At 33.4% G+C, this 27,525-nt stretch overlaps 1 protein-coding gene across 3 annotated transcripts in view; it reads right to left on the minus strand.

The window, feature by feature from the left end:
• The window catches only part of LOC133608398 (ATP-binding cassette sub-family C member 12-like), a 125,842-nt gene that overhangs the window by 5,168 nt on the left and 93,149 nt on the right, over window positions 1-27,525 (minus strand). For all 3 annotated transcript variants that reach the window (XM_061963602.1, XM_061963603.1, XM_072913328.1), the window contains 8 exons: window positions 11,238-11,420; window positions 7,089-7,315; window positions 6,874-7,011; window positions 4,693-4,882; window positions 4,547-4,636; window positions 4,293-4,482; window positions 3,990-4,228; window positions 1,487-1,600 (listed from right to left, as the gene is read on the minus strand). In XM_061963602.1, the coding sequence (XP_061819586.1) occupies window positions 1,487-1,600; window positions 3,990-4,228; window positions 4,293-4,482; window positions 4,547-4,636; window positions 4,693-4,882; window positions 6,874-7,011; window positions 7,089-7,315; window positions 11,238-11,420 (1,371 nt within the window). The remainder of the gene's footprint in view (window positions 1-1,486; window positions 1,601-3,989; window positions 4,229-4,292; window positions 4,483-4,546; window positions 4,637-4,692; window positions 4,883-6,873; window positions 7,012-7,088; window positions 7,316-11,237; window positions 11,421-27,525) is intronic.

The following is a 27,525-nucleotide window of genomic DNA, read 5'->3' on the forward strand; positions in this document are numbered from 1 at the left end:
AACTATTATGGGATGTAACATAAACTATTATAGGATGTCAACATCAACTATTATGGGATGTAACATAAACTATTATAGGATGTCAACATCAACTATTATAGGATGTAAACAAACTATTATGAGATGTCAACATCAACTATTATGGGATGTCAACATCAACTATTATGTGATCTAAACTTTAACTATTATAGGATGTCAACATCAACTATTATGGGATGTCAACATCAACTATCATGGGATGTAAATATAAATTATTATAGGATGTAAACATCAATTATTATGGAATGTAAGAAACTATCATAGGATGTCAACATCAACTATTATGGGATGTCAACGTCAACTATTATGGGATGTAAACATCAACTATTATGGGATGTCAACATCAACTATCATGGGATGTAAATATAAATTATTATAGGATGTAAACATCAATTATTATGGAATGTAAGAAACTATCATAGGATGTCAACATCAACTATTATGGGATGTCAACATCAACTATTATGGGATCTAACTTTAACTATTATAGGATGTCAACATCAACTATTATGGGATGTCAACATCAACTATTATGGGATCTAAACTTTAACTATTATAGGATGTCAACATCAACTATTATGGGATGTAAATATCTACTATTATGGGATCTAAACTTTAACAATAATAGGATGTCAACATCAACTATTATGGGATGTAAACATCAACTATTATGGGATGTCAACATCAACTACTATGGGATATCAACATCAACTATTATACGATGTCAACATCAACTATTATGGGATGTCAATATCAACTATTATGGGATGTCAACATCAACTATTATGGGATGTCAACATCAACTATTATGGGATGTCAACATCAACTATTATGGGATGCCAACATCAACTATTATGGGATGCAAATATCAACTATTATGGGATCTAAACTTTAACTATTATAGGATGTCAACATCAACTATTATGGGATGTCAACATCAACTATTATGGGATGTCAACGTCAACTATTATGGGATGTCAACATCAACTATTATGGGACGTCAACGTCAACTATTATGGGACATCAACTATTATGGGATGTTAAAGTCAACTATTATGGAATGTCAACATCAACTATTATGGGATGTCAACGTCAACTATTATGGGATGTCAACATCAATTGTTATAGAATGTAAACATCAACTATTATGAGATGTCAACATCAACTTTTAATTGATACATCCATCTGTCAGTCCATCTATCCACCCACACATCCACTATCATCCATTCATTCATTTTCATCCATCCACTATCATCCATTGACTATTGTTTATCTGACCATCCATTCAACCATCCATCCACTATCATCTACCCATTATATTTTATCATCCATCCATCCACTATCATCTACCCATTATATTTTATCGTCCATCCATCCACTATCATGCATGCATGAGCACGGTCAAGCTACCAACCGAGCTATACCGCCACAAGTTCCGGCGTGGTACCTTGGAGTTGCGCAGCAGTGCTCGGGCCATGCACATCAACTGTCGCTCGCCCACTGAGAAGTTCTCCCCGTTCTCACACACCTGCGCCTCAAGCTGTCCGTCCAGTCTGGAGATCTGTGCACACAAACCACAGACAGACTTAAAGGCAACTTTTCTTACCTCCTGTTACCTTTCTTCTGTGCTTGGGGTTCGCAATAAGTGCCGGAAATGAGAAATCAAAGGCAAGGCGGAGACGTTTATAAAATAATCTTGCCTTCTTTTATACTTCCTCCAAACAAGCCAGTGATTGTCCAGATACGGCAGAAGAAAATAACTTTCATCTATGCCACACGTTGACACCATCACATTAGACTTATATAAAAGACATGCTATGTAGGAAGTCTTTTAAATGTAATATGACCTCTTTTAGGACAAGATGGTCACTAGAGGAAGCAAGCTAGGCTTCACTAAGGAGCTCCTTCTTTTTGTAATTGGATTTATTCATTTTAATTTTCATGTATTTATTTTCTTTATTTCTCAATTAATTATTGTTTCATTTATTTAAATTTATATTTATATATATATTTTTTAATTTAATAAAAAAATATTTTATAAAATGTTTATGTTTTAATTATATTATGTTTTTATTTATTATTTTAGTTTATTGTCTTATATTTTCAATTAATTCATGCATTTTTGTATTTTAATTAAAAAATATATATTTTTAAATGTTTTTTTTTATGCCTTTTTAATTTTATTTATTTGGTTTTACTCATTAAGGAGCTTCTAGTTTTGTAACTGCACCGGTCACCCAGAGGGGGTGTTGTCCCCTCCGAGGTTTCTCATTGTTCCCATCGGGTCGAGTTTTTCTTGCCCTGATGTGGGATCTGAGTCGAGGATGTTGTTGTGGCTTGTGCAGCCCTTTGAGACATTTGTGATTAAGGGCTATATAAGTCAACTTTGATTGATAATTGTATTTATTTAGTTAAAGTTAAAGTACCAATGATTGCCACACACACACTAGGTGTGGTGAAATTTGTCCTCTGCATTTGACCCATCACCCTTGTTCACCCCCTGGGAGGTGAGGGGAGCAGTGGGCAGCAGCGGTGCCGCGCCCGGGAATCATTTTTGGTGATTTAACCCCCAATTCCAACCCTTGATGCTGAGTGCCAAGCAGGGAGGTAATGGGTACCATTTTTTTATAGTCTTTGGTATGACTCGGCCGGGGTTTGAACTCACAACCTACCGATCGCAGGGCGGACACTCTAACCACTAGGCCACTGAGTAGGTGTAGTTAGTTATTGTATCTATTTATTCTCCATATTTCTGTATTTATTATTGTTTTATTTATGTGTATATTATTAATGGTATTTGATTATTTTTAATGGTATTTTATAATTGTTATGATTTAATTATATATTTTATGTATTTATTATAATTTTTCGAATTATTTAATGCATTTATGTACTTTAAAATGTGTTTATTTTTTACGTTTTATTTTTTAGTCATTTATAATTTATTTTCCTCACTAAATAACTTATTTTTGTAATTGTATTAATTTTTGTATTTATATTGTTACGTATTTGCTTTTTTAAAACCGCTATTTATTATTGTTTTATGAATTTTTATTTGATGTATATATTTTAAACATTTTAATAACAACAATATTTTATATTTTTTTTATGTTTAACGATATATTTTATTTATTTATTTATTATTTTAATTTCTTATTATAATTTTCAGAATTATTTAATTAGTACATTTTTCTATTGTAATGAAAAATGTATTTGTTAATGTTTTTTTGATTCATTTTTAATTGTATTTTATTTGATTGACTCACAAAGTACTTTATTTCTGTAAGCATATTTATTTTGTGTTTATATTGTTATGTATTTGTTTTCTTTACATCTCTATTCATCATTGTTTTATTCATTTTTATTTTATTTATGTATTTATTTTTTAAATTTTAATACAAACTTTTAATTTTTATTTTCAACTCTATAATTTATTTATTTATTATTTTAATTTATTATTATAATTTTCAGAATTAATTAATTAGTACATTTTTGTATTCTAATTAAAAATGTTTTTTTAATTCATTTTTAATTGTTTGTATTTTATTTGATTGACTCACAAAGTACTTTATTTTTGTAAGCATATTTATTTATTTTTGTGTTTATATTGTTGTGTATTTGTTTTCTTTACATCTCTATTCATCATTGTTTTATTCATTTTTATTTCATTTATGTATTTATTTTTTAAATTTTAATACAAACTTTTAATTTTTATTTTCAACTCTATAATTATTTTAATTTATTATTATAATTTTCAGAATTAATTAATTAGTACATTTTTGTATTCTAATTAAAAATGTTTTTTTTAAAATCATTTTTAATTGTTTGTATTTGATTTGTTTACACCTTTTCATCTTTAATACGTTTCCTTTCTTCTCTAATGAAGAGGCTCTGCAACACGCCATGGTGTATTTCTCACCATCCAGTCATGTGATGCGGCCATGACTCACCATGTCCTTCATGTAGGTCCTCTCCAGGGCCGTCCACAGGTCCTGGTCGCTGCGCGTGCCGAAGGGGTCCAGGTTGTACCTGACGGTGCCGATGAAGAGCACGGGGTCCTGAGGGATGATGGACAGTTTGCTGCGTAGATCCTGCAGGCCCACGCGGGAGATGTCCACTCCGTCGATCAGGATGCGTCCTGCTGCCGGCTCCACCAGCCTGAACAGGGACACGCCTAAGGAGGACTTCCCTGCAGCAACAAGCACGGAGGACATGTCGGAGCTTCCCGGGGACACCGCGGTCTCGGACCTCACCAGAACCCGTCCTTCCCACGATGCCCAGCTTCTCTCCGGCTCGCACCAGGAAGTCCAGCCCGTGGAGGACCACGGGCGTGTTGTGCCGGTACCTCATCTGGTAGTCCTGGAAGGAGATGGCCCCGTTCTTGGGCCAGTCCCCCGGGACCTCAGAGTCCTGGAGGTGTCTGGGGGCCTCGGACGTACAACCCTGCACACACACGAGCCTGCTCAGATCCTGAGATCCACCACTGGTAAGTCCCACCCATGCTGACCGTGATGTACTCCTGCAGACGCTCCACAGAGTTGAACCTGGCCTCCACCTCCGTGGCCTGCCTCACCACGTACTGCAGCATGCCTGTCAGCTGCAAACACACCATGCCTGTCAGCTGCAAACACACCGGGGAGCTCCTCCTCCTACCTGGATGGTGTAGGACAGGGCCAGGCCCTTCAAGGCGGGACTGATGTGCTGGTTGCTGCTGAGGACGGCGAAGAGCGAGACCAGCAGGGTGAGGGACGCCGCCATGACGTCCAGCCTGAAGGCCAGCCAGCGTGTCCCCGAGACGAAGAGCAGGAAGTGGTTGGAGTTGACGTCGTTCAGGGACTTGAAGCTGCCACACCCGGAAGGAAACAAGAAGACAAATCTTGTCATGAAATCATCAGCAGCAGCAATACACCTTCTTCTTCTTCTTCTTCTTCTTCTTCTTCTTCTTCTTCTTCTTCTTCTTCTTCTTCTTCTTCTTCTTCTTCTTCTTCTTCTTCTTCTTCTTCTTCTTCTTCTTCTTCTTCTTCTTCTTCTTCTTCTTCTTCTTCTTCTTCTTCTTCTTCTTCTTCTTCTTCTTCTTCTTCTTCTTCTTCTTCTTCTTCTTCTTCTTCTTCTTCTTCTTCTCTGTGGACTCATTCAAACACTATGACATCATCACTTTTACTTCACCATATCATCACTTTTTCTTCACCATGACATCACTTTTACTTCACCATGACATCACTTTTACTTCACCATGTCATCACTTTTACTTCACCATGACATCACTTTTACTTCACCATGACATCACTTTTACTTCACCATGACATCACTTTTACTTCATGACATCATCACTTTTACTTCACCATGATATCATCACTTTTACTTCACCATGACATCACTTTTACTTCACCATATCATCACTTTTACTTCACCGTGACATCACTTTTACTTCACCATGACATCATCACTTTTACTTCACCATATCATCACTTTTTCTTCACCATGACATCACTTTTACTTCACCATGACATCATCACTTTTACTTCACCATATCATCACTTTTTCTTCACCATGACATCACTTTTACTTCATCATGACATCATCACTTTTACTTCACCATATCATCGCTTTTACTTCATCATGACATCATCACTTTTACTTCACCATGACATCATCACTTTTACTTCACCATATCATCACTTTTTCTTCACCATGACATCACTTTTACTTCATCATGACATCATCACTTTTACATCACCATGACATCATCACTTTTACTTCACCATGACATCATCACTTTTACTTCACCATTATATTCTCACTTTTACTTCACCATGACATCATCACTTTTACTTCACCATGACATTCTCACTTTTACTTCATCATGACATCATCACTTTTTCTTCACCATGACATCACTTTTACTTCATCATGACATCATCACTTTTACGTCACCATGACATCATCACTTTTACTTCACCATTATATTCTCACTTTTACTTCACCATATCATCACTTTTACTTCACCATGACATCACTTTTACTTCATCATGACATCATCACTTTTACTTCACCAAGACAACATCACTTTTACTTCACCGTGACATCATCACTTTTACTTCATCATGACATCATCACTTTTACTTCACCATGACATCACTTTTACTTTACCATGACATCATCACTTTTACTTCACCATATCATCAATTTTACTTCACCATGACATCACTTTTACTTCACCATGACATCACTTTTACTTCACCATGACATTCTCACTTTTACTTCACCATGACATCACTTTTACTTCATGACATCATTACTTTTACTTCACCATGACATCATCACTCTTTACTTCACCTGCACACCATGACATCATCACTCTTTACTTCACCTGCACACCATGACATCATCACTCTTTACTTCACCTGCACACCATGGCATCATCACTCTTTACTTCACCTGCACACCATGACATCATCACTCTTTACTTCACCTGCACGCCATGACATCATCACTCTTTACTTCACCTGCACACCATGACATCATCACTCTTTACTTCAACTGCGCGCCATGACATCATCACTTTTACTTCACCGGCACAAACTGCAAGCGTGGAGCACACATGTCACGTTAACTTTCAGTTTCGATCTCCGTCAAGGCAACCTAGGTGGACGCTATCGGCAATTTGGAAGATGCGTTCAAGGTACCCAATGAGTAGAGGACGCAGAGCTAAATTGGGCTAAATAGCAAACTGGACAACATCTCGGAGATGCCGTCGGCTCTGCATGGCGAAGCACGATGAATGTGAGGACCAGAAAAGTTGAAATGTATTTTCGCTCGTTTGTGATTCCTTACAGCTGGATGTGCTTGTCCCTCATGGCGAAGGCGTGGATGGTGCTGAGGCCCTGCAGGGTGGAGGTGGTGAGGGAGATGCACGGCGAGCGGCTGACGTTCTCCATCTTCTTCATCTGGCGAATGCTCTTCTGGGAGATGCTGCGAGAGCGGCGAGGAACATGTCAGAGCGTTTTTTTCCTCCCGCGCGGGCACGGCGGGCGAGTGTTGCGACTGACAAGAGCATGAGGGCGAACAGGAGCCCCGTGACCACCACGGCGAGCAGCATGGCGGGGAAGACGACGGAGATGACGACCACGGTGCAGGCCACCAGCAGGGCGAACTGCAGGAAGGGGTCCATGTGGAGCGGCAGCACGCTGTCCACCTCGTCCTGGTCCTTGGAGAAGCGGTTGAGGACGCGTCCCGTGGGCGTGGTGTCGAAGAAGCTCATGGGGCTGGCCATGATCTGGAACGTAGGAGGAGTCTGAGTTAGCACCACACGCTGTCAACAACTACATGTCACACCAACCATCCATGCCATGCACATAAACTGATGCTTTTTTCCTACGCTTTAAACCCTGCGGCTTATAAAACGGTGCGGCTAATTTGCCATCATGCTAATAGTAAAATAGTAGCGTTTCTACTCGTATGGATTCTCCATTCGCCACTCCGATACAATAAAAATACAACTAAAACAATTCTTACTCACTAAAGCGCCCCATGTGATGTCCGTAGGAGTTTCATGCATATTTGAACATGCTATCGTATATTAGCGAAGATGCTAACACGTTTTCGAGTGTCTGGGTTAGTATTATTAACTTACAATGGCGTTCTTTTTGCACTGTTTCACTTTCACAAATTCCTCCGTAAATTCACCAAAACGTCACCGTGGAGTCATTGAGTCCGTTTAGCTGATTGGAAAGCTAGCTTGCGCAAGCTAGCGGGTCTATAACCATGACTTCTGTTTTGCTTGATCGGCCATTTTACTGCCGTGTTACAGACGCCCTTTGGAAACAATTAAGGTATCTAAATAAATATTTACAGAACATTTCTGTGTAAATAACTAATTTCACAACCTCATGACTTCTGTTTTGTTTGATCGGCCGTTTTACTGCCTTGTTACAGACACCCTTTGGAAACAATTTAGGTATGTTAATAAATATTCACAGAACATTTCTGTGTAATTAACTCATTTCACAACCTCATGACTTCTGTTTTGTTTGATCGGCTGTTTTACTGCCTTGTCACAGACGCCCTTTGGAAACAATTAAGGTATGTAAATAAATATTTACAGAACATTTCTGTGTAAATAACTCATTTCACAACCTCGTGACTTCTGTTTTGTTTGATCGGCCGTTTTATTGCCTTGTCACAGACACCCTTTGGAAACAATTAAGGTATCTAAATAAATATTTACAGAACATTTCTGTGTAAATAACTCATTTCACAACCTCGTGACTTCTGTTTTGTTTGATCAGCCATTTTACTGCCTTGTTACAGACGCCCTTTGGAAACAATTAAGGTATGTAAATAAATATTTACAGAATATTTCTGTGTAAATAACTCATTTCACAACCTCATGACTTCTGTTTTGTTTGATCGGCCGTTTTACTGCCTTGTTACAGACACCCTTTGGAAACATTTAAGGTATGTAAATAAATATTTACAGAACATTTCTGTGTAAATAACTCATTTCACAACCTCATGACTTCTGTTTTGTTTGATCAGCCGTTTTACTGCCTTGTTACAGACACCCTTTGGAAACAATTAAGGTATGTAAATGAATATTTGAAGTACATTTCTGTGTAAATAACTAATTTCACAACCTCGTGACTTCTTTTTTGTTTGATCAGCCGTTTTACTGCCGTGTTACAGACACCCTTTGGAAACAATTAAGGTACGGTATGTAAATAAATATTCACAGAACATTTCTGTGTAAATAACTCATTTCACAACCTCATGACTTCTGTTTTGTTTGATCAGCCGTTTTACTGCCTTGTTACAGACGCCCTTTGGAAACAATTAAGGTATGTAAATAAATATTTACAGAACATTTCTGTGTAAATAACTAATTTCACAACCTCGTGACTTCTGTTTTGTTTGATCAGCCGTTTTACTGCCGTGTTACAGACACCCCTTGGAAACAATTAAGTTATGTAAATAAATATTCACAGAACATTTCTGTGTAAATAACTAATTTCACAACCTCATGACTTCTGTTTTGTTTGATCGGCCGTTTTACTGCCTTGTCACAGACACCCTTTTGAAACAATTAAGGTATGTAAATAAATATTTACAGAACATTTCTGTGTAAATAACTAATTTTACAACCTCATGACTTCTGTTTTGTTTGATCGGCCGTTTTACTGCTGTGTTACAGACACCGCTTGGAAACAATTAAGTTATGTAAATAAATATTTACAGTTCATTTCTGTGTAAATAACTAATTTCACAACCTCATGACTTCTGTTTTGTTTGATCAGCCGTTTTACTGCCGTGTTACAGACACCCTTTTGAAACAATTAAGGTATGTAAATAAATATCCACAGAACATTTCTGTGTAAATAACTAATTTCACAACCTCATGACTTCTGTTTTGTTTGATCGGCCGTTTTACTGCCGTGTTACAGACACCGTTTGGAAACAATTAAGGTATCTAAATAAATATTCACAGAACATTTCTGTGTAAATAACTAAGTTCACAACCTCATGACTTCTGTTTTGTTGATCGGCCGTTTTACTGCCGTGTTACAGACACCCTTTTGAAACAATTAAGGTATCTAAATAAATATTCACAGAACATTTCTGTGTAAATAACTCATTTCACAACCTCATGACTTCTGTTTTGTTTGATCGGCCGTTTTACTGCCTTGTCACAGACACCCTTTTGAAACAATTAAGGTATGTAAATAAATATTTACAGAACATTTCTGTGTAAATAACTAATTTTACAACCTCATGACTTCTGTTTTGTTTGATCGGCCGTTTTACTGCTGTGTTACAGACACCGCTTGGAAACAATTAAGTTATGTAAATAAATATTTACAGTTCATTTCTGTGTAAATAACTAATTTCACAACCTCATGACTTCTGTTTTGTTTGATCAGCCGTTTTACTGCCGTGTTACAGACACCCTTTTGAAACAATTAAGGTATGTAAATAAATATCCACAGAACATTTCTGTGTAAATAACTAATTTCACAACCTCATGACTTCTGTTTTGTTTGATCGGCCGTTTTACTGCCGTGTTACAGACACCGTTTGGAAACAATTAAGGTATCTAAATAAATATTCACAGAACATTTCTGTGTAAATAACTAAGTTCACAACCTCATGACTTCTGTTTTGTTGATCGGCCGTTTTACTGCCGTGTTACAGACACCCTTTTGAAACAATTAAGGTATCTAAATAAATATTCACAGAACATTTCTGTGTAAATAACTCATTTCACAACCTCATGACTTCTGTTTTGTTTGATCGGCCATTTTACTGCCTTGTTACAGACGCCCTTCGGAAACAATTAAGGTATGTAAATAAATATTTACAGAACATTTCTGTGTAAATAACTAATTTCACAACCTCGTGACTTCTGTTTTGTTTGATCAACCGTTTTACTGCCGTGTTACAGACACCCTTCGGAAACAATTAAGGTATGTAAATAAATATTCACAGAACATTTCTGTGTAAATAACTAATTTCACAACCTCATGACTTCTGTTTTGTTTGATCAGCCGTTTTACTGCCGTGTTACAGACACCCTTTGGAAACAATTAAGGTATGTAAATAAATATTTACAGAACATTTCTGTGTAAATAACTCATTTCACAACCTCATGACTTCTGTTTTGTTTGATCAGCCGTTTTACTGCCGTGTTACAGACACCGTTTGGAAACAATTAAGGTATCTAAATAAATATTCACAGAACATTTCTGTGTAAATAACTAATTTCACAACCTCATGACTTCTGTTTTGTTTGATCAGCCGTTTTACTGCCTTGTTACGGACACCCTTTGGAAACAATTAAGGTATGTAAATAAATATTCACAGAACATTTCTGTGTAAATAACTAATTTCACAACCTCATGACTTCTGTTTTGTTTGATCGGCCGTTTTATTGCCTTGTCACAGACACTCTTTGGAAACAATTAAGGTATGTAAATAAATATTTACAGAACATTTCTGTGTAATTAACTCATTTCACAACCTCGTGACTTCTGTTTTGTTTGATCAGCCGTTTTACTGCCTTGTTACAGACGCCCTTTGGAAACAATTAAGGTATGTAAATAAATATTCGCAGTACATTTCTGTGTAAATAACTCATGTCACAACATACATATCTGCGACTTAGAACTTAGAACTAGGGGATGTGGGCGGAGTCCCGACAGTACCTTCTTCAACATGGTGTCGTGGAAGGTGCAGGCGGCGTTCATGGTGACGTGCGTGTAGATGAAGCACTTGACGAGGGCCAGCGTCACCATGACGACCACCATCATGCCGTAGACCAGCTGGTAGAAGTGCAAGTCCGGGTTCTCGGAGATGTCTCCCCGGTCTGATGCGGTCTTGTTGCCTGACTGCAGAGCACAGCTGATGAAAGGTTTGGGCCCTGATCTACTAGAAGACACCATCCACTGCAGGAGGGCCCCCAAACATCCAAGGGCCACAGTGAAAAAGTAGCCTTTCTTAATGGATTTTTCATTTTGACATCCATCCATTTTCTACCGCTTGTCCCTGAAATACGTTTCATACTATTTTTAGGTAGCGTTAATAATTGGAGTTATCCTCCTTAAAACCTTTTCCACTGAGGGCCACAACGGAAACAAAATCAAAGGACGCGTCAAAAGCAGTACAATATATCGTTGAGTTAAAAAAAAAAAAAAAAAGCTAGCATGTTAAGGTAACTATTTTAACATGCTAAAAGTTAGCATGCTGGCCAGATAGTGCTAAGTAACATAAAATATGGGCAAAATGAGCTAAAACAGCTAGTGTTAGAATCATTGTTTGTAAAAACTTTGTGTTGAAATGAGTTCCAGGCATACTTGCCAACCTTGAGACCTCCGATTTCGGGAGGTGGGGGGGGGCGTGGTCAGGGGTGGGGCGGGGGCGTGGTTAAGATATATATATATATATATATATATATATATATATATATATATATATATATATATGTATATATATATATATATAAGAAATACTTGACCTTCAGTGAATTCTAGCTATATATATATATATATATATATATATATATATATATATATATATATATATATATATATATATATATATATATATATATATATATATATATATACGTATACATATATATATATATATATGTGTGTGTGTAAATGTGTTATGTGTGTGTAAATGTTTAAATAAATGAACACTGAAATTCAAGTATTTATTTTATTTATTTATATATATATATATATATATATATATATATATATATATATATATATATATATATATATATATATATATATATATATATATATATATATATATATGTATGTATATATATATATATATATATATATATATATATATATATATATATATATATATATATATATATGTGTGTGTGTGTAAATGTTTAAATACATGAACACTGAAATTCAAGTATTTCTTTTATTTATTTATTTATATATATATATATATATATATATATATATATATATATATATATATAGATATATATATATATATATGTCCATCCATCCATCCATTTTGTACCGCTTATTCCCTTCGGGGTCGCGGGGGGCGCTGGAGCCTATCTCAGCTACAATCGGGCGGAAGGCGGGGTACACCCTGGACAAGTCGCCACCTCATCGCAGGGCATATATATATATATATATATATATATATATATATATATATATATATATATATATATATATATATATATATATATATATATATATATATAAATAAATAAAAGAAATACTTGAATTTCAGTGTTCATTTATTTAAACATTTACACACACATAACACTCATCTACTCATTGTTGAGTTAAGGGTTGAATTGTCCATCCTTGTTCTATTCTCTGTCACTATTTCAGAACACACACATCATACAAATATACATTATAAAATGAATAAGAAAACGGGAGCTCTAATTTGGGAGTCTGAATTAGGATCAGAAGTTCCTATATAAACATTGCGCGCTCACGTCGCCTTTTTGTATTGATTACTGCAGCTGTGCACTGGATTCATTCACAAATACAAACTACAACTCACAAACACTTTAGAGTTAGGCTCCACCATCAGAATGTGTACTTAAACTTATAAAGATCACATGGATATTATTCAGTGAGTTGATTCACCAAAACTAACCTGTTATACAGGAGGAAAAAAAGCACACGGGACGTTTCAATTGTTCACAGACTGGTCGCGCTCATCAGAATGACAAGACACTTCCGGTCTGCAGGTGATAGCATTCAATTGGGAAGAAACGCCCTACTGCCCCCTACTGACCAATGTGAATACTGATAAATGTGTAATGACAGCTCCAAAAACGAATTCAAACCACAAAATAAAATAAATAAATCAACACAAAAATGTGACACATTATGGGTGGGTCACATATGCATGTACAGTAGATGGCAGTATTTCCCTGTTTAAAAGTGTCACAACATTGCTGTTTACGGCAGACGAACTGCTTTACGGGGGACAAAAAGTTGACTGCTGTTGTTGTGTGTTGTTACCGCGCTGGGAGGACGTTAATGAAACTGCCTAACAATAAACACACATAAGAAAACAAGAACTCGCCCTCGATATTAGCTGTTTATATTGTGGGAAAGCGGACGTGAGAACAGGCTGTCAACACGTCACTCAGGTCCGCATGGAGCTGGAGGGGGCGTGGCCTCCAGCTCCGCCTGAATTTCGGGAGATTTTTGGGAGAAAATTTGTCCCGGGGAGGTTTTCGGGAGAGGCGCTGAATTTCGGGAGTCTCCCGGAAAATCCAGGAGGGTTGGCAAGTATGGTTCCAGGCAAAAGGACAGGGGCTGTCTTTGAGGCCTACCAAGAGTAAGGCTTGTAAAACTCCACTGTGTGACAGGAAAAGCCACATGAAGGGTTTTCTGTTTCTTCTCATGTATGGTAATCAACAGAAGGATGTTGTTCTGGCCCGAGGATTTCAAAGCGACAAGAGACAGGATCTGCCCAATTTCCAGACGAACTCTTTTTGAACTATTGTATGGACCTCTTTTTGAACTATTTTATGGAACTCTTTTTGAACTGACCTTTTCTGTGAATTGTTTACGACCCTTTTCTGTGAACTTTTTGCGACCTTTGTCTTTTGGAAACAGCAGTGGCCATGTGGTCGGGGGGAGGGTCCAAAATAAAAGAAGGAGGCGTGCAATCTTTTGGCAGAGCGTGCTGGAGATTGTAGAAATGTCCGGGCCACTCTCCTCAATATATTGAGTCCAAATTGGATTCTGCTTCTGTTTAATTCTTTGCCTCTTGTCTTGTTTAATAGATGTCATCAGTGTTTGAACCTGACAGCTAGCATGCTAACACAACTTTTCTAACATGCTAACAGTTAGCATGCTGGCCAGATAGCCCCAAGTAACAAAAAAATATGGGCAAAATAAGCTAAAAAAAAAAAAAAAGCTAGCATGCTAACAGAACTATTCTAACATGCTAACAGTTAGCTTGCTGCCCAGACAGCGTCAAGCAACCAAAAATATGGGCAAAAACAGCTTGCATGCGACTAGAACTATTCTAACATGCCTACAGTTAGCATGAGTGAAATACTAAAATAAATAAATTAGCTTCAAAATTTTGCATGCTAATGCGAGCACGCTAGAAATGCTAACTGTAACATGCGTCAAGTACCAAAATTTAGTGTGTACCTTAAAAAAATGGTGTTTAAAATGCTACGTTAGCATGTACCAAAATATGACTGAGGTGTACACCTACAAAAATGCTGGCATGCTAACGTCAAAAAGTTTTGACGTTGAGGCGCATACCTGCAAAATTAGCCAAAACAAATCTAGTATGCTAATATCAGAATGCTAACGAATGCGAGTTTAGAAGCTGAATGTGTGTGTGTGTGTGTGTGTGTGTGTGTGTGTGTGTGTGTGTGTGTGTGTGTGTGTGTGTGTGTGTGTGTGTGTGTGTGTGTGTGTGTGTGTGTGTGTCGCTTTTAAAAGTGCTCCCCTTCTGGTCAACATATGAAATAACAAGTGCGTGTTCGAAATTGAAGTGCGCCCCCTTTGGCTTAAATTAATAAAATAAATAAATAAATATGTAAATAGAGACATACTGTAATAACTTGAAGTAAATAATGAAGATTAAAAACAATTATAAACGAAAAATTCAACAACAAAACCTAAAAGCAGTCTTTTTCTCACAATGTGTCGACTTTTTCCTTATAAAATTGTCAACAAATTCTCATATTCTTTCTGTTTCTGTTTCCATTTTCTCGTAAAATGATTACTTTATGTACAATTATTACTTTTTATTGCAAAATGGTGACATTTGTCATATAAAATTCTGACTTTTATTACAGTATTGCCAATTTTTTTGTGGTTCTTGTAAAATAGTGACATTTTTTTTAGTAAAATTACGACTTTTGTCAACAAAATTTCCGATTATTTTTATAATGTTGCCAACATTTTTAAAGTTTTCTTATAAAATTCGGACTTTTGTCGAGTACAATTATGACTCTTTTCATAAAATTGCCAAAATTTTAAGCTTTTCTTGTAAAATTGCGACTGTTAATGAGTAAAATTCCAACTTTTATCGTAATATTGCACAAATGCTCAGTTTTTCTTTTAAAATTTTGACTGGCGTTGAGTAAAATTACGACTTTTATTATAATACTGCCAAAATTATACGTTTTTCTTGTGAAATACCAACTCATTTTTCACAACAAGCTTTTTTATATTTGCATAGTATGTATATATTATTCATGTTGTAAATACACTTCTTTATATATCTAGAAAGGCTGGTCCTAAAGAGGGAGGCATTTTTCCCAGGTCTCAAGAAGGTAACAAATACAAGAATGTGTGTGTGTGTGTGTGTGTGTGTGTGTGTGTGTGTGTGTGTGTGTGTGTGTGTGTGTGTGTGTGTGTGTGTGTGTGTGTGTGTGTGTGTGTGTGTGTGTCGCTTTTAAAAGTGCTCCCCTTCTGGTCAGCATATGAAATAACAAGTGCGTGTTCGAAATTGAAGTGCGCCCCCTTTGGCTTAAATTAATAAAATAAATAAATAAATATGTAAATAGAGACATACTGTAATAACTTGAAGTAAATAATGAAGATTAAAAACAATTATAAACGAAAAATTCAACAACAAAACCTAAAAACAGTCTTTTTCTCACAATGTGTCGACTTTTTCCTTATAAAATTGGCAACAAAATTCTCATATTCTTTCTGTTTCTGTTTCTATTTTCTCGTAAAATGATTACTTTATGCAAAATTATTACTTTTTATTGCAAAATGGTGACATTCGTCATATAAAATTACGACTTTTATTATAATACTGCCAAAATTATATGTTTTTCTTGTGAAATACCAACTCATTTTTCACAACAAGCTTTTTTATATTTGCATAGTATGTATATATTATTCATGTTGTAAATACACTTCTTTATATATCTAGAAAGGCTGGTCCTAAAGAGGGAGGCATTTTTCTCAGGTCTCAAGAAGGTAACAAATACAAGAATGTGTGTGTGTGTGTGTGTGTGTGTGTGTGTGTGTGTGTGTGTGTGTGTGTGTGTGTGTCGCTTTTAAAAGTGCTCCCCTTCTGGTCAACATATGAAATAACAAGTGTGTGTACGAAATTGAAGTGCGCCCCCCTTTGGCTTAAATTAATAAAATAAATAAATAAATATGTAAATAGAGACATACTGTAATAACTTGAAGTAAATAATGAAGATTAAAAACAATTATAAACGAAAAATTCAACAACAAAACCTAAAAGCAGTCTTTTTCTCACAATGTGTCGACTTTTTCCTTATAAAATTGGCAACAAATTCTCATATTCTTTCTGTTTCTGTTTCTATTTTCTCGTAAAATGATTACTTTATGTAAAATTATTACTTTTTATTGCAAAACGGTGACATTTGTCATATAAAATTCTGACTTTTATCACAGTATTGCCAATTTTTTTGTGGTTCTTGTAAAATAGTGACATTTTTTTTAGTAAAATTACGACTTTTGTCAACAAAATTTCCGATTATTTTTATAATATTGCCAACATTTTAAAGTTTTCTTATAAAATTCGGACTTTTGTCGAGTACAATTATGACTCTTTTCATAAAATTGCCAACATTTTAAGCTTTTCTTGTAAAATTGCGACTGTTATTGAGTAAAATTCCAACTTTTATCGTAATATTGCACAAATGCTCAGTTTTTCTTTTAAAATTTTGACTCGCGTTGAGTAAAATTACGACTTTTATTATAATACTGCCAAAATTATACGTTTTTCTTGTGGAAATACCAACTCATTTTTCACAACAAGCTTTTTTATATTTGCATAGTATGTATATATTATTCATGTTGTAAATACACTTCTTTATATATCTAGAAAGGCTGGTCCTAAAGAGGGAGGCATTTTTCTCAGGTCTCAAGAAGGTAACAAATACAAGAGGGTGTGTGTGTGTGTGTGTGTGTGTGTGTGTGTGTGTGTGTGTGTGTGTGTGTGTGTGTGTGTGTGTGTGTGTCGCTTTTAAAAGTGTTCCCCCTCTGGTTAACATATGAAATAACAAGTGCGTGTACGAAATTGAAGTGCGCCCCCTTTGGCTTAAATTAGTAAAATAGATAAATAAATATGTAAATAGAGACATACTGTAATAACTTGAAGTAAATAATGAAGATTAAAAACAATTATAAACGAAAAATTCAACAACAAAACCTAAAAGCAGTCTTTTTCTCACAATGTGTCGACTTTTTCCTTATAAAATTGGCAACAAATTCTCATATTCTTTCTGTTTCTGTTTCTATTTTCTCGTAAAATGATTACTTTATTCACAATTATGACTTTTTATTGCAAAATGGTGACATTTGTCATCTAAAATTCTGACTTTTATCACAGTATTGACAATTTTTTTTGTGGTTCTTGTAAAATAGTGACTTTTTTTTTTAGTAAAATTACGACTTTTGTCAACAAAATTTCCGATTATTTTTATAATGTTGCCAACATTTTAAAGTTTTCTTATAAAATTCGGACTTTTGTCGAGTAAAATTATGACTCTTTTCATAAAATTGCCAAAATTTTAAGCTTTTCTTGTAAAATTGCGACTGTTATTGAGTAAAATTCCAACTTTTATCGTAATATTGCACAAATGCTCAGTTTTTCTTTTAAAATTTTGACTGGCGTTGAGTAAAATTACGACTTTTATTATAATACTGCCAAAATTATACGTTTTTCTTGTGAAATACCAACTCATTTTTCACAACAAGCTTTTTTATATTTGCATAGTATGTATATATTATTCATGTTGTAAATACACTTCTTTATATATCTAGAAAGGCTGGTCCTAAAGAGGGAGGCATTTTTCTCAGGTCTCAAGAAGGTAACAAATACAAGAATGTGTGTGTGTGTGTGTGTGTGTGTGTGTGTGTGTGTGTGTGTGTGTGTCGCTTTTAAAAGTGCTACCCCTCTGGTCAACATATGAAATAACAAGTGTGTGTTCGAAATTGAAGTGCGCCCCCCCTTTGGCTTGAATTAATAAAATAAATAAATAAATGTGTAAATAGAGACATACTGTAATAACTTGAAGTAAATAATGAAGATTAAAAACAATTATAAACGAAAAATTCAACAACAAAACCTAAAAGCAGTCTTTTTCTCACAATGTGTCGACTTTTTCCTTATAAAATTGGCAACAAATTCTCATATTCTTTCTGTTTCTGTTTCTATTTTCTCGTAAAATGATTACTTTATGTCAAGTTATTACTTTTTATTGCAAAACGGTGACATTTGTCATATAAAATTCTGACTTTTATCACAGTATTGCCAATTTTTTTTGTGGTTCTTGTAAAATAGTGACATTTTTTTTTAGTAAAATTACGACTTTTGTCAACAAAATTTCCGATTATTTTTATAATGTTGCCAACATTTTAAAGTTTTCTTATAAAATTCGGACTTTTGTCGAGTAAAATTATGACTCTTTTCATAAAATTGCCAAAATTTTAAGCTTTTCTTGTAAAATTGCGACTGTTATTGAGTAAAATTCCAACTTTTATCGTAATATTGCACAAATGCTCAGTTTTTCTTTTAAAATTTTGACTGGCGTTGAGTAAAATTACGACTTTTATTATAATACTGCCAAAATTATACGTTTTTCTTGTGGAAATACCAACTCATTTTTCACAACAAGCTTTTTTATATGTGCATAGTATGTATATATTATTCATGTTGTAAATACACTTCTTTATATATCTAGAAAGGCTGGTCCTAAAGAGGGAGGCATTTTTCTCAGGTCTCAAGAAGGTAACAAATACAAGAATGTGTGTGTGTGTGTGTGTGTGTGTGCGCGTGTGTGTGTGTGTGTGTGTGTGTGTGTGTGTGTGTCGCTTTTAAAAGTGCTCCCCCTCTGTTTAGCATATGAAATAACAAGTGTGTGTTCGAAATTGAAGTGCGCCCCCTTTGGCTTAAATTAATAAAATAGATAAATAAATATGTAAATAGAGACATACTGTAATAACTTGAAGTAAATAATGAAGATTAAAAACAATTATAAACGCAAAATTCAACAACAAAACCTAAAAGCAGTCTTTTTCTCACAATGTGTCGACTTTTTCCTTATAAAATTGGCAACAAATTCTCATATTCTTTCTGTTTCTGTTTCTATTTTCTCGTAAAATGATTACTTTATGTAAAATTATGACTTTTTATTGCAAAATGGTGACATTTGTCATATAAAATTCTGACTTTTATCACAGTATTGCCAATTTTTTTTGTGGTTCTTGTAAAATAGTGACATTTTTTTTTTAGTAAAATTATGACTTTTGTCAACAAAATTTCCGATTATTTTTATAATGTTGCCAACATTTTAAAGTTTTCTTATAAAATCCGGACTTTTGTCGAGTACAATTATGACTCTTTTCATAAAATTGCCACAATTTTAAGCTTTTCTTGTAAAATTGCGACTGTTATTGTGTAAAATTCCAACTTTTATCGTAATATTGCACAAATGCTCAGTTTTTCTTTTAAAATTTTGACTGGCGTTGAGTAAAATTACGACTTTTATTATAATACTGCCAAAATTATACGTTTTTCTTGTGAAATATCAACTCATTTTTCACAACAAGCTTTTTAATATGTGCATAGTATGTATATATTATTCATGTTGTAAATACACTTCTTTATATATCTAGAAAGGCTGGTCCTAAAGAGGGAGGCTTTTTTCTCAGGTCTCAAGAAGGTAACAAATACAAGAATGTGTGTGTGTGTGTGTGTGTGCGTGTGTGTGTGTGTGTGTGTGTGTGTGTGTGTGTGTGTGTGTGTGTCGCTTTGAAAAGTGCTCCCCCTCTGGTCAACATATGAAATAACAAGTGTGTGTACGAAATTGAAGTGCGCCCCCTTTGGCTTAAATTAATAAAATAGATAAATAAATATGTAAATAGAGACATACTGTAATAACTTGAAGTAAATAATGAAGATTAAAAACAATTATAAACGCAAAATTCAACAACAAAACCTAAAAGCAGTCTTTTTCTCACAATGTGTCGATTTTTTCCTGATAAAATGGCGACAAATTCTCATATTCTTTCTGTTTCTGTTTCTATTTTCTCGTAAAATGATTACTTTATGTAAAGTTATTACTTTTTATTGCAAAATGGTGACATTTGTCATATAAAATTCTGACTTTTATCACAGTATTGCCAAATTTTTTTGTGGTTCTTGTAAAATAGTGACATTTTTTTTTTAGTAAAATTACGACTTTTGTCATCATTTTGCCAGGTAAAATTTCCGATTATTATTATAATGTTGCCAACATTTTTAAAGTTTTCTTATAAAATTCAGACTTTTGTCGAGTAAAATTATGACTCTTTTCATAAAATTGCCAAAATTTTAAGCTTTTCTTGTAAAATTGCGACTTTTAATGAGTAAAATTCCAACTTTTATCGTAATATTGCACAAATGCTCAGTTTTTCTTTTACAATTTTGACTCGCGTTGAGTAAAATTACGACTTTTATTATAATACTGCCAAAATTATACGTTTTTCTTGTGGAAATACCAACTCATTTTTCACAACAAGCTTTTTAATATGTGCATAGTATGTATATATTATTCATGTTGTAAATACACTTCTTTATATATCTAGAAAGGCTGGTCCTAAAGAGGGAGGCATTTTTCTCAGGTCTCAAGAAGGTAACAAATACAAGAATGTGTGTGTGTGTGTGTGTGTGTGTGTGTGTGTGTGTGCGTGTGTGTGTGTGTGTGTGTGTGTGTGTGTGTGTGTCGCTTTTAAAAGTGTTCCCCTCTGGTCAACATATGAAATAACAAGTGTGTGTTCGAAATTGAAGTGCGCCCCCTTTGGCTTAAATTAATAAAATAGATAAATAAATATGTAAATAGAGACATACTGTAATAACTTGAAGTAAATAATGAAGATTAAAAACAATTATAAACGAAAAATTCAACAACAAAACCTAAAAGCAGTCTTTTTCTCACAATGTGTCGACTTTTTCCTTATAAAATTGGCAACAAATTCTCATATTCTTTCTGTTTCTGTGTCTATTTTCTCGTAAAATGATTACTTTATGTAAAATTATTACTTTTTATTGCAAAATGGTGACATTCGTCATATAAAATTCTGACTTTTATCACAGTATCGCCAATTTTTTTGTGGTTCTTGTAAAATAGTGACATTTTTTTTCAGTAAAATTACGACTTTTGTCAACAAAATTTCCGATTATCATTATAATGTTGCCAACATTTTAAAGTTTTCTTATAAAATTCGGACTTTTGTCGAGTACAATTATGACTCTTTTCATAAAATTGCCAAAATTTTAAGCTTTTCTTGTAAAATTGCGACTGTTAATGAGTAAAATAACAACTTTTATCGTAATATTGCACAAATGCTCAGTTTTTCTTTTAAAATTTTGACTGGCGTTGAGTAAAATTACGACTTTTATTATAATACTGCCAAAATTATACGTTTTTCTTGTGGAAATACCAACTCATTTTTCACAACAAGCTTTTTTATATTTGCATAGTATGTATATATTATTCATGTTGTAAATACACTTCTTTATATATCTAGAAAGGCTGGTCCTAAAGAGGGAGGCATTTTTCTCAGGTCTCAAGAAGGTAACAAATACAAGAATGTGTGTGTGTGTGTGTGTGTGTGTGTGTGTGTGTGTGTGTGTCGCTTTTAAAAGTGTTCCCCTTCTGGTCAACATATGAAATAACAAGTGTGTGTTCGAAATTGAAGTGCACCCCCTTTGGCTTAAATTAATAAAATAAATAAATAAATATGTAAATAGAGACATACTGTAATAACTTGAAGTAAATAATGAAGATTAAAAACAATTATAAATTAAAAATTCAACAACAAAACCTAAAAGCAGTCTTTTTCTCACAATGTGTCGACTTTTTCCTTATAAAATTGGCAACAAATTCTCATATTCTTTCTGTTTCTGTTTCTATTTTCTCGTAAAATGATTACTTTATGTACAATTATTACTTTTTATTGCAAAATGGTGACATTTGTCATATAAAATTCTGACTTTTATCACAGTATCGCCAATTTTTTTGTGGTTCTTGTAAAATAGTGACATTTTTTTTTTAGTAAAATTACGACTTTTGTCATCATTTTGCCAGGTAAAATTTCCGATTATTATTATAATGTTGCCAACATTTTTAAAGTTTTCTTATAAAATTTAGACTTTTGTCGAGTACAATTATGACTCTTTTCATAAAATTGCCAAAATTTTAAGCATTTTCTTGTAAAATTGCGACTGTTATTGAGTAAAATTCCAACTTTTATCGTAATATTGCACAAATGCTCAGTTTTTCCTTTAAAATTTTGACTGGCGTTGAGTAAAATTACGACTTTTATTATAATACTGCCAAAATTATACGTTTTTCTTGTGAAATACCAACTCATTTTTCACAACAAGCTTTTTTTATATTTGCATAGTATGTATATATTATTCATGTTGTAAATACACTTCTTTATATATCTAGAAAGGCTAGTCCTAAAGAGGGAGGCATTTTTCTCAGGTCTCAAGAAGGTAACAAATACAAGAATGTGTATGTGTGAGTGTGTGTGTGTGTGTGTGTGTGTCGCTTTTAAAAGTGCTCCCCCTCTGGTCAACATATGAAATAACAAGTGCGTGTTCGAAATTGAAGTGCGCCCCCTTTGGCTTAAATTAATAAAATAGATAAATAAATATGTAAATAGAGACATACTGTAATAACTTGAAGTAAATAATGAAGATTAAAAACAATTATAAACGAAAAATTCAACAACAAAACCTAAAAGCAGTCTTTTTCTCACAATGTGTCGACTTTTTCCTAATAAAATTGGCAACAAATTCTCATATTCTTTCGGTTTCTGTTTCTATTTTCTCGTAAAATGATTACTTTATGTACAATTATTACTTTTTATTGCAAAACGGTGACATTTGTCATATAAAATTCTGACTTTTATCACAGTATTGCCAATTTTTTTGTGGTTCTTGTAAAATAGTGACATTTTTTTTTTAGTAAAATTACGACTTTTGTCATCATTTTGCCAGGTAAAATTTCCGATTATTTTTATAAAGTTGCCAACATTTTAAAGTTTTCTTATAAAATTCGGACTTTTGTCGAGTACAATTATGACTCTTTTCATAAAATTGCCAAAATTTTAAGCTTTTCTTGTAAAATTGCGACTGTTATTGAGTAAAATTCCAACTTTTATCGTAATATTGCACAAATGCTCAGTTTTTCTTTTAAAATTTTGACTGGCGTTGAGTAAAATTACGACTTTTATTATAATACTGCCAAAATTATACGTTTTTCTTGTGGAAATACCAACTCATTTTTCACAACAAGCTTTTTTATATTTGCATAGTATGTATATATTATTCATGTTGTAAATACACTTCTTTATATATCTAGAAAGGCTGGTCCTAAAGAGGGAGGCATTTTTCTCAGGTCTCAAGAAGGTAACAAATACAAGAATGTGTGTGTGTGTGTGTGTGTGTGTGTGTGTGTGTGTGTGTGTGTGTGTGTGTGTGTGTGTGTGTGTGTCGCTTTTAAAAGTGCTCCCCCTCTGGTCAACATATGAAATAACAAGTGTGTGTTCGAAATTGAAGTGCGCCCCCTTTGGCTTAAATTAATAAAATAAATAAATAAATATGTAAATAGAGACATACTGTAATAACTTGAAGTAAATAATGAAGATTAAAAACAATTATAAACGCAAAATTCAACAACAAAACCTAAAAGCAGTCTTTTTCTCACAATGTGTCGACTTTTTCCTTATAAAATTGGCAACAAATTCTCATATTCTTTCTGTTTCTGTTTCTATTTTCTCGTAAAATGATTACTTTATGTAAAGTTATTACTTTTTATTGCAAAATGGTGACATTTGTCATATAAAATTCCGACTTTTATCATAGTATCGCCAAATTTTTTGTGGTTCTTGTAAAATAGTGACATTTTTTTTTAGTAAAATTACGACTTTTGTCATCATTTTGCCAGGTAAAATTTCCGATTATTTTTATAATGTTGCCAACATTTTAAAGTTTTCTTATAAAAATCGGACTTTTGTCGAGTAAAATTATGACTCTTTTCATAAAATTGCCAAAATTTTAAGCTTTTCTTGTAAAATTGTGACTGTTATTGAGTAAAATAACAACTTTTATCATAATATTGCACAAATGCTCAGTTTTTCTTTTAAAATTTTGACTGGCGTTGAGTAAAATTACGACTTTTATTATAATACTGCCAAAATTATACGTTTTTCTTGTGAAATACCAACTCATTTTTCACAACAAGCTTTTTTATATTTGCATAGTATGTATATATTATTCATGTTGTAAATACACTTCTTTATATATCTAGAAAGGCTGGTCCTAAAGAGGGAGGCATTTTTCTCAGGTCTCAAGAAGGTAACAAATACAAGAATGTGTGTGTGTGTGTGTGTGTGTGTGTGTGTGTGTGTGTGTGTGTGTGTGTGTGTGTGTGTGTGTTTGTCGCTTTTAAAAGTGCTCCCCCTCTGGTCAACATATGAAATAACAAGTGTGTGTTCGAAATTGAAGTGCGCCCCCTTTGGCTTAAATTAATAAAATAGATAAATAAATATGTAAATAGAGACATACTGTAATAACTTGAAGTAAATAATGAAGATTAAAAACAATTATAAACGAAAAATTCAACAACAAAACCTAAAAGCAGTCTTTTTCTCACAATGTGTCGACTTTTTCCTTATAAAATTGGCAACAAATTCTCATATTCTTTCTGTTTCTGTTTCTATTTTCTCGTAAAATGATTACTTTATGTAAAGTTATTACTTTTTATTGCAAAATGGTGACATTTGTCATATAAAATTCTGACTTTTATCACAGTATTGCCAATTTTTTGTGTGGTTCTTGTAAAATAGTGACATTTTTTTTTTTAGTAAAATTACGACTTTTGTCATCATTTTGCCAGGTAAAATTTCCGATTATTTTTATAATGTTGCCAACATTTTTAAAGTTTTCTTATAAAATTCGGACTTTTGTCGAGTAAAATTATGACTCTTTTCATAAAATTGCCAACATTTTAAGCTTTTCTTGTAAAATTTTGACTGTTATTGAGTAAAATTACAACTTTTATCGTAATATTGCACAAATGCTCAGTTTTTCTTTTAAAATTTTGACTCACGTTGAGTAAAATTACGACTTTTATTATAATACTGCCAAAATTATACGTTTTTCTTGTGAAATACCAACTCATTTTTCACAAGAAGCTTTTTTATGTGTGCATAGTATGTATATATTATTCATGTTGTAAATACACTTCTTTATATATCTAGAAAGGCTGGTCCTAAAGAGGGAGGCATTTTTCTCAGGTCTCAAGAAGGTAACAAATACAAGAATGAGTGTGTGTGTGTGTGTGTGTGTGTGTGTGTGTGTGTGTGTGTGTGTGTGTGTGTGTCGCTTTTAAAAGTGCTCCCCTTCTGGTCAGCATATGAAATAACAAGTGCGTGTTCGAAATTGAAGTGCCCCCCCCTTTGGCTTAAATTAATAAAATAAATAAATAAATATGTAAATAGAGACACACTGTAATAACTTGAAGTAAATAATGAAGATTAAAAACAATTATAAACGAAAAATTCAACAACAAAACCTAAAAGCAATCTTTTTCTCACAATGTGTCGACTTTTTCCTTATAAAATTGGCAACAAATTCTCATATTCTTTCTGTTTCTGTTTCTATTTTCCCGTAAAATGATTACTTTATGTAAAATTATTACTTTTTATTGCAAAATGGTGACAATTGTCATATAAAATTCTGACTTTTATCACAGTATTGCCAATTTTTTTGTGGTTCTTGTAAAATAGTGACATTTTTTTTTAGTAAAATTACGACTTTTGTCAACATTTTGCCAGGTAAAATTTCCGATTATTATTATAATGTCGCCAACATTTTAAAGTTTTCTTATAAAATTCGGACTTTTGTCGAGTACAATTATGACTCTTTTCATAAAATTGCCAAAATTTTAAGCTTTTCTTGTAAAATTGCGACTGTTATTGAGTAAAATTCCAACTTTTATCGTAATATTGCACAAATGCTCAGTTTTTCTTTTAAAATTTTGACTGGCGTTGAGTAAAATTACGACTTTTATTATAATACTGCCAAAATTACACGTTTTTCTTGTGAAATACCAACTCATTTTTCACAACAAGCTTTTTTATATTTGCATAGTATGTATATATTATTCATGTTGTAAATACACTTCTTTATATATCTAGAAAGGCTGGTCCTAAAGAGGGAGGCATTTTTCTCAGGTCTCAAGAAGGTAACAAATACAAGAATGTGTGTGTGTGTGTGTGTGTGTGTGTGTGTGTGTGTGTGTGTGTGTGTGTGTGTGTGTGTGTGTGTGTGCGTGTGTGTGTGTGTGTGTGTCGCTTTTAAAAGTGCTCCCCTTCTGGTCAACATATGAAATAACAAGTGTGTGCACGAAATTGAAGTGCGCCCCCTTTGGCTTAAATTAATAAAATAAATAAATAAATATGTAAATAGAGACATACTGTAATAACTTGAAGTAAATAATGAAGATTAAAAACAATTATAAATTAAAAATTCAACAACAAAACCTAAAAGCAGTCTTTTTCTCACAATGTGTCGACTTTTTCCTTATAAAATTGGCAACAAATTCTCATATTCTTTCTGTTTCTGTTTCTATTTTCTCGTAAAATGATTACTTTATGTAAAATTATCACTTTTTATTGCAAAATGGTGACATTTGTCATATAAAATTCTGACTTTTATCACAGTTCTGCCAATTTTTTTGTGGTTCTTGTAAAATAGTGACATTTTTTTTAGTAAAATTACGACTTTTGTCAACATTTTGCCAAGTACATTTTCCGATTATTTTTATAATGTTGCCAACATTTTAAAGTTTTCTTATAAAATTCGGACTTTTGTCGAGTAAAATTATGACTCTTTTCATAAAATTGCCAACATTTTAAGCTTTTCTTGTAAAATTGCGACTGTTATTGAGTAAAATAACAACTTTTATCGTAA

The sequence above is a fragment of the Nerophis lumbriciformis genome, linkage group LG06, assembly GCF_033978685.3.
Source record: "Nerophis lumbriciformis linkage group LG06, RoL_Nlum_v2.1, whole genome shotgun sequence".
NCBI classification, from domain to species: Eukaryota; Metazoa; Chordata; class Actinopteri; order Syngnathiformes; family Syngnathidae; genus Nerophis; species Nerophis lumbriciformis.